Source organism: Hemiscyllium ocellatum, chromosome 17 (assembly GCF_020745735.1).
Source record: "Hemiscyllium ocellatum isolate sHemOce1 chromosome 17, sHemOce1.pat.X.cur, whole genome shotgun sequence".
Classification (NCBI taxonomy): Eukaryota; Metazoa; Chordata; class Chondrichthyes; order Orectolobiformes; family Hemiscylliidae; genus Hemiscyllium; species Hemiscyllium ocellatum.
In genome coordinates, this window is record NC_083417.1 from 28,992,314 (window position 1) to 29,003,476 (window position 11,163).

Genomic DNA, 11,163 nt, shown 5'->3' on the forward strand with positions numbered 1-11,163 from the left:
AAAGGTACTTTTAAGATAATGGATTTTAGCATGTGGAAGTGTGAGTCAGTTGTTTTGAAAATAAAATTTTATTGTCAGTTTGTGTGGCTTATGCTCGAAACGTTGAATTCTCTATTCCTGAGATGCTGCCTAACCTGCTGTGCTTTGACCAGCAACACATTTGCAGTTTGTGTCTGTTGCCTTGTTCCAATTTAAATGCTGTGATGTCCACTTTCTTCTGTATTGTGCCTTTGTTAGAGGATTGATCCTTTTTGAGGATATTAATTAATTATTCTAATTCTACTTCTGTGTTAATTCAAATACTCCATACTTCATAACTGCATCACTTAATAAATATTTTAGTGAGAATGGCAAAGGAGTTTCTGAAAACTAGAAAGTAAGCCTCACAAATGAAAAAGTAACCCTCAAGAAACTCTCAAGTGTCCACAAAAAAACACTAATTTATGCATTGAAACGGATTACAATCCCTCTCTCTGACAACAGTCTGTAATCAACTTAGGTATTACATTGGACCCTGAAATGAGCTTCCACACTTATATTCATGTCACCACAAATATCAAAATGGAACTACATTTCCACAATGTTTCCCAACCTCACCCTTGTCCTAGCTCATCTGCTGCTGACATTTTTGCTCGTATCTTTGTAATTTCTCACATTGCTGATACCAGTGCACTTCCACACTCTACCCATCAAAAACTGATGCCCCTATCTTAACGCCAACACCCATCCCTTGTGCACTCCCACTTATATTGACTTCCACTCAAGTAATGATTTGATCTTAAAGTTTTCATCTGCAGCTCTTCAGTATCTCTGTAAACTCATGCATCCCCACAGTCTTTGAAGGTATCTATGTGTGTGCCTTTTGCACACCCCCAGTTTCATTGCTCCATCATTGTTGATTTCAGTCACTGAGACCCTAAGCTCCAGAAACACGTCTTACATTTCTCTGCCTCTCCACCTCACTTTCCTCATTTAAGTCACTGATTAAAACTAACCCTTTTGCCCAAAACATTTGATTATGTGTTCTAATACTACTTTTTGTGGGCATTTATTATATTGCAAGTGTCATATTAATAGTAGATGTTGTTGTTGTTAACTCGTTAGACTATTAGTCCAATGTTATCTCCCAATTACACTCTACTGTGGTTCAAAGCATTTGAAATAAATTAATCCAACAAAGACAAAGCATTGTCATAATTTAATTCCCATGTTAAGTAAATAATTTATCACATTCATTTATGCAAAAAGCAGAAATAAATAAAGTGCATACTAGCTTTATCATGCAAAATAGAGTTCAAGTAGTTCTCAATAAAATGCCTTATTAATAAAATGAAAAGCCACTTAAATAATCTTTAATTTGTTAATACTGTACTGTATGAAAGTTGAACAAAAATGTAACCTCAGTTTCTCTGAAGTAGAATTCCTAAATGTTAATAAGGATTTTATCAGAATAAGTAAATTATAGAGTCATTTTCTAAAAGTAATAATTAAAACATTTCATCATGTTTGGAATTATTCAAGTAATTAATTGTGACAGATAGTAACATTCCCAAATTAAGTATAGAATATTTATTCTTTTTTGAAGGTTTGATTATTATCATTTTTATGCTATCAAGAGAAATTGAGGAAGACTTGTTTCATGTTCTGTGTCACTATAGCTTTGAACTAGATTAAATAGAGTATGAAACTGACTTGCCCTCGAATTACCTACATACTACCCTCCTCTCCCACCCAGCTTAGAGTAAAACTTCAGTGTAAAACTTTTGTGAGAATGAACTAATTGTTTATTTTAACTGAATGTTGTGTGTTGCTCATAGGCGTAACACCAGACTTCTACTTGGGACAGGAGGAGACTTCTAGGAAGATAGGGTATCTTCTACAGGCATGTTCTCAAAGCAGCCAGAAAGAATCAAGCAACCCCACTAAATCAATGAGCCCTTGGTTTTTGGTTTCTCAGGGAAGAAATCAAACATACTGAGACACTTCTTCAGGAGCACACAGAGGCAAAGATGAGACACTGGATCGAGAACACACACACACACATGCACGCACACCTCCAACTCTATGTGTCTGTCCCTTCAAGCAGCACCTGTCCTACATGTGGCAGAATCTGCAGATTGGCTTAGCTGCCATCTCAGAATCTTTTGAAGTAAAGTAGAAACAAGTCATCCTCAATACCAAGAAACTGCCTAAGAAGACAGCTATCTCACACAAAGTCAATTAAAAAGCTTCAAAATAATATGTTAGGTCAGGGATGTTGATTAATATTTCTCATCAGTGTTTTCAAAGTATACAATTAATAGAATGCACAGTGAGAAAATAATTGGGTATTCATAAATGTTCTCAAGTGCCCATTTGTAATAGCACTGGACTGGTGTTTCCAATATAGCATAATGTGAGAGACGCTGGTATTTTTAGTTGTGGTTTATACACTTATTGGATCAATTTGGTGGTGAGAGGCCCCTTTCAGTCATGGCTGACCATGGGTTGCATCCTCAATGTTCTGGCTTGCTGCTTCCCTGAAGTAATGTCATTTGTAACAAGGATCTGTTTTAGGACCACTGCCGTTTTTATAAATGACTTGGATACAGGCATAGGTGGATGGGTTAGTAAGTTTGCAGATGACACTAAAGTTGGTGGAGTAGTGGACAGTGTGGAAAAATGTTGCAGGGGGACTTGGATAAATTGCAGAATTGGACTGAAAAGTGGCAAATGGAGTTCAATGCAGTTAAACGAGAGGTGATTCACTTTTGGGAAGAATAACAGGAAGGCAGAATACTAGGTCAATGGAAAGATTCTTGGTAGTGTGGATGTGCAGAAGGATTTTGGAGTCCATGTACGTAGATCCCTAAACGTTGCCAGTTTGATAGTGCTGTTAAGTACGCATATGGTGTGTTTGGTTTTATTGGTAGAGGGATTGAGTTCCAGAGCTGTAACATCATGCTGCAACAATACAAAATGCTAGTGCAGCTGCACTTGGAATATTGTGTACAGTCCTGGTCGCCTCATTAAAGGAAGGATGTGGAAGCATTAGGAAAGGTGTAGAGGAGATTTACCAGGATGTTGTCTGGTCTGAAGGGAAGGTCTTATGAAGAAAGATGAAGGGCTTATGCTCGAAACGTCGAATTCTCTATTCCTGAGATGCTGCCTAACCTGCTGTGCTTTGACCAGCAACACATTTGCAGCTGTGATCTCCAGCATCTGCAGACCTCATTTTTTTACTCGAAGAAAGGCTGAGAGACTTGGGTCTGTTCTCATTGGAGAGAAGAAGGCTAAGAGGGGATTTGATAGAGACATACAAGATGATCAGAGGATTAGACAGGGTAAGACAGTGAAAATTTTTTTCCTAGGATGATGACGTCAGCTTGTACGAGAGGGCATAACTACAAATTGAGGGGTGATAGATTTAAGACAGATGTCAGAGGCAGGTTCTTTACTCAGAGAGTGGCAAGGGCATGGAATGCCAATGTAGTTAACTCAGCCACATTAGGGACATTTGAACAATCCTTGGATAAACACATGGATGATGTGGGCCAGCTTAGATTAGTTCACAGGCTGGCGCAACATTGAGGGCCGAAGGGCCTGTTCTGCGCTGTATTGTTCTTTGTTCTATGTTCTATGTGATTGAAGAGACCAATGCTGGAGTGACAGTCCTGGTCACAGAGGTCACATCTGTATGTAGTTGTTGATCTGCCAGAGCTGCTGCACTCCTTCCTTGGTGCCCGCTTGTCTGCTGCAACGCTCACCAGCTTCTTTTCCCCTGTTTTGAGATGTTGATTCTGGGTGGTTCTCCATTTCGTGCAGTCAACTGCATGCCTTTCCCAGTACTCCACAATGATATTAAGCGCCTTCACGTCCCTCAAGCAGATATCCTTGTAGCGCAGCTGGGGATACCCAGTGGGTCTCTTCCCGGCCGCAAGTTCTTCATAGAGAATAACCTTTGGGATGCGTCCATCCTCCATGCGGTGGATGTGGCCCAGTCAGTGCAGTCTGCGCTGCCTTCGTAGACTGTACATGCTGGGAAGGCCAGCGTGAGATAGTACCGTTGTGTTGGATACTCTGTCTTGCCAGGATATACTCAGGATACGGTGGATACTCCTCAAGTGGAAGGTGTTCTGTCTTCTCTCCTGACACATTTCACTACCGTACAACAGTGTACTTATGAAACAGCCATTGTAGAGTGACATTTTTGTCTTCACTGTCAGCTTGGGATTTGTCCATACTCGAGTCATGCGGCAAGCAAGAGTTGAAGCTGCTTTCTCGATCCTGTTCTTGATCTCTGTGTCCAAGGAGAGGTTGTCAGTGATGGTAGAGCCAAGGTACATAAGATGGATGACATTGAGTTTGTAGTTGTTGATGGTGATGTCTGGCAGTGTCTCTGTGTCCTGTCCCAGGATGCTCGTCTTCTTCAGACAGATAGCCCAAAATCATTGAAAGCATGAGAGAGGTGGTCTATCAGTAACTGGAGTTCCTGCTGGGTGTATCTTGCAACTGCAGCATCATTGGCAAACAGCATGTCCCTGATAAGTGTGCTTACATTGGCTCTACCATCACTGATAATCCCTCCGTGGACACAGAGATCAAGAAGAGGATTGGGAAAGCAGCCTCAACTCTTGTTAGCCTCACGACTCAAGTATGGTCAAATTCCAAGCTGACAGTCAAGACAAAAATGTCAGCCTCCAATGCTTGTGTACATTTGTCTTGGCTCTAAAGGCGGGCTAGGTTGAAGTGCCTGCCGTCTGATCTAGTGCGTAGGTAAGTCCCCTCTGGTGCAGTGCCAAAGGCATGACATCAAAAAAAAATCCCAGAGTGTGGGAGCGAGGAAGCAGCCTTGTTTGACGCCTCTGCGGATGTGGATGGGCTCATAAGAGCAGCCGTTGAACCCCACTGTTTCCCCTTCACGTTACTGTGGGAGGATCCTATCATGCTCAGCAGTTTCGGTGGGCAGCAGTTCTGGTGACACTCACTGTCCAGTCACAGAGAGGCGATGCATGTGGGTCCGCACGCCCTTCGGGGAAAATCCCGGTTCCTCAGAGCACAGTCCTTCCCTGAGGATCAGTGCGGGGTTTTGTGGAATAACTGGTGCAGGCCCTTGCGGAACCTCTGGTCCCTGACGCTGTAGATGAGGACATTGCAGCAGCTGTTGGACGCCAGCACCCAAAAGGCGAAGAAGGAGAAGCTGCACCAGCGGTAGCCCATGACACTGCCCAGCACGAAGGCGGCGACCGGGCTGAAAGAGGCGGTGAAGATCAAAGTCAGGATGCCGATGGTCTTGGCGGCTTTAATGTCTGAGGAGGAGGGGCGCAGGGACGCGGGTAGGTTCCCCAGCTCAGCCAAGACCTTGCGCCTCTCGGAGTAGCGGCGGATGGTGCGGAAGGACAGCGCGTTGACCATCACGGTGCCCCCCAGGATGGTGAAGTCAAAGGCGGGGAAGAGGAGCAGGATACTCCCGCCGGCCTGGGGGGGAGCGCCGGCCGCCCAGGCGTAGTTGCACATGCGGCTGCATTCGCTGTACTCCAGGGAGAAGTGGCCGCCGGAGAGCAGGGGGGCAGCGGCGAGCAGGAAGCCGGCCAACCAGGAGAGCAGGATGAGGAGCCAGGTCCTCCTCCGGGTGACCACCACCTCCTTGTGCAGGGGTCTCAGGATGGCCACACCCCGCTCCAGCGACAGCAGGAAGATGGTGCTGATGGACACGAAGGTGCAGCCGGCGAACACCACGCCCACCAGGCTGCAGGGCTGCCACAGCGCGCCACCTCCCGCGGCCGAATGGCCGGGCGGGCGGCTGGCGCTCCCCAGCAACGCGATCTCCGTGTAGGCGGAGAAAGGGAGCACCAGGAGCCCCACCGCCAGATCGGCCAGGGCCAGGGAGACCTTCAGGTAGCCCTGAGGGGTGCGGGACTCCCTGGTCCTGAGGAAGACCGCCACGGCGATGGAGTTGCCCGCCACCACCGCACAGGCGAGTAACAGCATGAAGGTGACCACCAGGGACCGGCTGACCAGGCTGCAGCCCAGCCAGGACTCCTCGCTGCCGTTCGAGCAACTCCTGCCGGGCATCCAGCCCGTCTCCAGCGTCTGGTTCCTCGGGAAATCCCGCATCACCGCACTCAGCAACAGACTGCCTGGGACGTTAACCTGCAAAACAGGAACGAGAGAGGGTTCGGGTCAGACGTCCACAATTATCCACCCATTAGTCTGTCCCAACAGCAACAAGGTCCTGAACATTTAACTTGGGGGAAAGAAAACAGGCACATCACTGTCAGTCTCTGTCATATACACATCGAGACATGCAGCATGCAGGATAACCAGTGAAGATTGTAATGGGGAAAATGGAGATTTATTTAAAAAGGGCTCGATTAAATTGCGAATTGTGACTGGTACTCAATGCGGGAAAATAAGGTTTCTGCCGTGTTCATTGTAAGTTGACCGTTTCCAAAACCTATGATGCTGTAGACGATTTTAATGAATGCATCATTTAATATATTGGTAAAAGTGTAAAATAATGATTTTTAAAATCAATTTCCAATGCTGTGATTTCACCTTTTTCCAATGAAGTATTTTATTCTGTTACAAAAAAAGTCTCAAAACCATTACCACATTCGCGATAGTGATCTTTTGAATAAAGCACAACGCACAAACTATGATGAGAAAAAAGACGTTTCCACATGTGCAACAAGGAGATAAACTGCGGTGGATGCACTTATTAACTACTTACAGCAATACAATGCAGGAGAAAATCATGATCAGAACGAGCTCCGGTCTAGATACAGTGGATACGGGACACCTCAACTGATTAACTGAGTTGTCCGCTTTTGTGCACGGTGTTTGTAATGTTTCTCCGAGCAACTGCAGTTGCGTCTTCACTGCATTAACTGGTCTGGTTCGAGATGATTACTGTCTGTGACTTTGAAATTTAGATAACTACTGTGGTACAAGAACATAATACCAGGTTTGCAATGGATTGCATCTGCCGCCTTTCTGTTGCTTGTTCTGGGTCAATCTCACATTGTACAGTCACCTCTTATTGTACATGTTATGGCATTTTGTTTTTAGTCATTAAATTAACGTTTCACACAGTCCAATCTCCTTCTGGTAGGTGACAGCCGCTCCTGCCCGGTCGGTATGATTGTAAGCGAAGTGTCAAAATAAGTGAACTCTTTATGTTTGTGACAGACACTGAAAGGTTCGGGGAGGCGGTCGGAGTGTTCCGGGAATTAACCCCGAGTGAGAATGCCACTTCTTTCCCAAGAACCTTCATTGACACGATGGGCCGAATAACCTCCCTCAGTGCTGTAAGGGTTCTGTGATTCTATAATTAATCTTTATTTTAAAAAAAAACAAACCCAGTCTCCTTTAGCTTTTCGAGATCCTGGAGATTTTCCTCAGTCTCCAAATCAGTAAAGCTATAACCAGCGTTTACAATCAGACAGTGCTCAGGACCTACCTGTGGGTGAGTGGTGGAGTTACCGCGGTGAAGTCGCCAGCAGCTCGGTATGAGTGTAACACGATCAAGAGACATGTCTCGGAGCTTCTAACTGCAATCCCCCGTCTTTCCGCCAAACCCTGAGCTTCTCCTCCAGTCACATTCCGTCTGACGCAAACCAGCATCACTCCGCGCACTCTTTTGTCCAGACAACAGATATTGCTCCCTCAGGGTTAAGGTGCCCCCGTGTTAAGATGAACTACACTCAGAAGCAGCAGCACACTTCCGGCCGTGCCCCTGGAGGCGATTTTCCACCGATTACTGCAGGGGTTGAAGAGAAAGTTGGAATCTCGACCTTTTGAGCTCCAAGTCCCTCTCTCCTGCTTTGGTTTTCTTCAGCAATTGCAGTTACCTTGTTGACAAACTCGACTGGTCAACATTCGTCAAGTTTTGTTTTGAGAGTTCTGACTGGTGACTCTTGGCTGGAATTTGTGAATAACCAGGTCAAATACCCATGTCACTTGATCCATGTCCCAGTCACATGCTCCATGGACTGAGAAGAATGCCCCAATAGAAACCTTTTGTTTTAAACTTATTTTTCTAGTCAACCTGTTCAGAGATGTTATTACACACCTCTGGAGAAGGTGGGACTTGAACCTGGGCTTCTCAGTTCAGGGGTAGGGACATTAAGAAGGACATAATCCATGTATCAAAGGTTTATACAGTCTGACCCTCCTCAGTCCACTGCTTCATTGATATTCAGAGTTACTTTATTATCATTTGAGGTAAATCGATGTCAAACTCTGGAGAACATGTAATCAAAGGCACTGGGTGAAGATGAAATGTTAGAGATTTGTGACTGATGTTGATGAAAGGGCTTGTTTTATGAACAAAGGCTAAACAGTTTGGGATTCCACGCACTGGAGATGATCTTATTGGAACAATAAGGGACTTGTGAGAGTAAATGCTGAGAGGCTATTTCCCCTGACAGTGTAGGAATGGAGGGCATAGCTTCAGAAAAAAGAGGCACGGGGGGTGATGGTCTAGTGGTATTATTGCTGCACTGTAATCCAGGGATCCAGATAATGGTCTGGGGACCTGGGTTCAAATACAGCAATGGGAAATGGTGGAATTTGAATTTAATAAATATCTGGAATAAAGAGTCTAACGATAACCAAGAATCAATTGTCAGGAAAAGCCCATCTGGTTCACTAATGTCCTTTTGGGAAGGAAACTGCCATTCTTACCAGGTCTGACCTAAATGTGACTTCAGACCCACGGCAATGCGGGTGACTCGTAACTATCCTCTGGGCACTTAAGGATGGGCAATACTTGCTGGCCTAGCTAGCAACACCCTCATCCTATAAATGAATAAAAAAATTAAGACTGAGATGAGAAATTTCTTTCCTCAGAGGGTTGTGTCTTTGGAACTCCCTGTTTCAGAGAGATAGGGAGATAGTCCTTGTGTATATTTTTACTGAGATAAATGGATTCTTGATCAGTTGGGGAATCAAGGGTTACAGGGAAAGTGGATGGGAGGAATACTGGATAATCCAGGATCCTATCAAATGGAAAGGCAAATCAGGGCAGGAGTTATACACTTAAGGTTCTGAGGAGTGTTGCTGAACAAAGAGACCTTGGAGTGCAGATTCATAGCTCCTTGAAAATGGAGTTGCAGGTAGATAAGATAATGAAGAAGACATTTAGTATACTTCCCTTTAGTGGTCAGAGCATCGAGTAAAGGAGTTAGGAGGTCATTTTGTGGCTGTACAGGACATTAGTCAGGCCACTTTTGGAACATTGTGTGCAATTCTGGTCCCCCTCCTATTTCTAAGATGTTGTGAAATTTGAAAGAGTTCAGAAAAGATTTACAAGGATGTTGCCAGGAATATCTATAGGGAGAGGCTGAATGGGCTTGGGCTGTTTTCCCTCGAACGTCAGAGGCTGAGGAGTGACCTTATAGAAGTTTATAAAATCATGACGGACATGAATATGGTAAGTAGACAAGGTCTTTTCTCTGGGGTGGGGGAGTCCATAATAGGAGGGTTTGGAGGGATATGGGCCGGGTGCTGGCAGGTGGGACTAGATTGGGTTGAAATATCGGGTCGGCATGGATGGGTTGGACTGAAGGGTCTATTTTCGTGCTGTTTATCTTTATGACTCCATGACTCTATCTGGACGGGTATATGAATAGGAAGGGTTTAGAGGGATATGGGCTCGGTGCTGGCAGGTGGGACTAGATTGGTTTTGGACATCTGGTCCATATGGATCAGTTGGACTGAAGGGTCTGTTTCCATTTTGTACATCTCTATGACTCTAAATGAGACAAGAATTAGTTTAGGATATCTGGTCAGAATGAATGAGTTGGACCGAAGGGTCTGTTTCCATGCTGTACGTCTCTATGACTCTATGACTTTAAATGGCAGAGCAGATTGAGGGGTAGAATGGCCTACTCCTATTCCTATTTCTTATGGTTGAAAATTGAAAATGTGACCAGGTCCAAAATTCCCCAGAACTGTGTCTTAGTTGATATGGCTCCTGCCTCGGAATTGATATTCTGGGTTCAAGTACTGTTCCCAAGATTTGAGCAGAGAAATGAAGACTGCCACTCCAGTGCAGTCCTAAGGAATACTGTACCTTTGGAGGTGCCATCTTTCGGATGAGGCATTAAGCTGTGGCTCCATCTACCTGAGCAGGTGGATACAAAAGAGCCTATTGCACTGTTTTGAAGAGCATTAACACATTGCTGACTGGGAGAGTTTGCTGAGTGCATATTGGCTGCTGCTGTTCTCACACCACAACAGTGGCTATACTTATAAAAAACATTTAATCAGCTATAAATAGTTGGCATGGTTTGAGGCAGGCAGTGATCATGAAAAGTGCTATATAACTGCAATTTCTTTTTCTTTTATTCCTTCACATTTTTGGATTTAAATATGGGAAAAATCAGAGGTAAGGAAGAATGTAGAGTAATCAGTCAGTCATAATCTTATTGAATGGCACGTAGGCTCAAGGGACTGAAGAGCTTACTCCTGCATCATATGCTTTTTCATAGAAAATAGAAAACTATCGAGACAATTGATGTAGTTAGATTACTGATTTAAAAGAGACAAATGAAGACACAGCTTGATGTTTTCAAGGCCCTAAAGCAATGTATATGAACATTGAAGAAACTTAAAATTTGGGAAATCTCTGATGTAATTGCTGATTCTCATAGCAACTATATTCAAATGATAGGAACTTTATACCTTTCAAGTGCTAACTTCCCCTAGACTTACTGCCCTATTCTACATATCAATTTTGACCTGTAATAATTACATACCACATTTGCATTGCACATTAAAAATTATTGCTATTCATTGCTAATATTACTGTGCCCTGAAACATGCTAAATTTCTTGAATCATTGTCGCAGATCTTCCACCTACAATAGTATAAAATGCTATCCTCCACTAAATGTAGGTCAAGCATGCAGCATTTTTCACTGAGCTGCAATAGGAACACAGTAATTAGGAGGAGTAGATCATTCAGCCCTTCATACCTATTCTGTTATTCATGGCTGATCTGATCTGACCTGATTCACCTTCCAGTCTTCACCCCCATTACCCCCACCCACTCTAATAATCCTTGACACCCTTGTCAATCAATAGTCCAGTAAATGGCTTCGTACCAGATCTTATGATACTTTGTGAGTATAATTTACATATATTGCACAAATAAAGAATATTGTATTAGTAATAAATG

At 44.0% G+C, this 11,163-nt stretch overlaps 1 protein-coding gene across 1 annotated transcript; it reads right to left on the reverse strand.

The window, feature by feature from the left end:
• Nucleotides 1–5,055: 5,055 nt before the first annotated feature.
• LOC132824063 (adenosine receptor A3) lies at nt 5,056–6,096 on the reverse strand. The gene has a single exon (XM_060838331.1). The coding sequence runs from the start codon at nt 6,094–6,096 to the stop codon at nt 5,056–5,058; it is 1,041 nt and encodes a 346-aa protein (XP_060694314.1).
• Between the last annotated feature and the right edge of the window lie 5,067 nt (nt 6,097–11,163).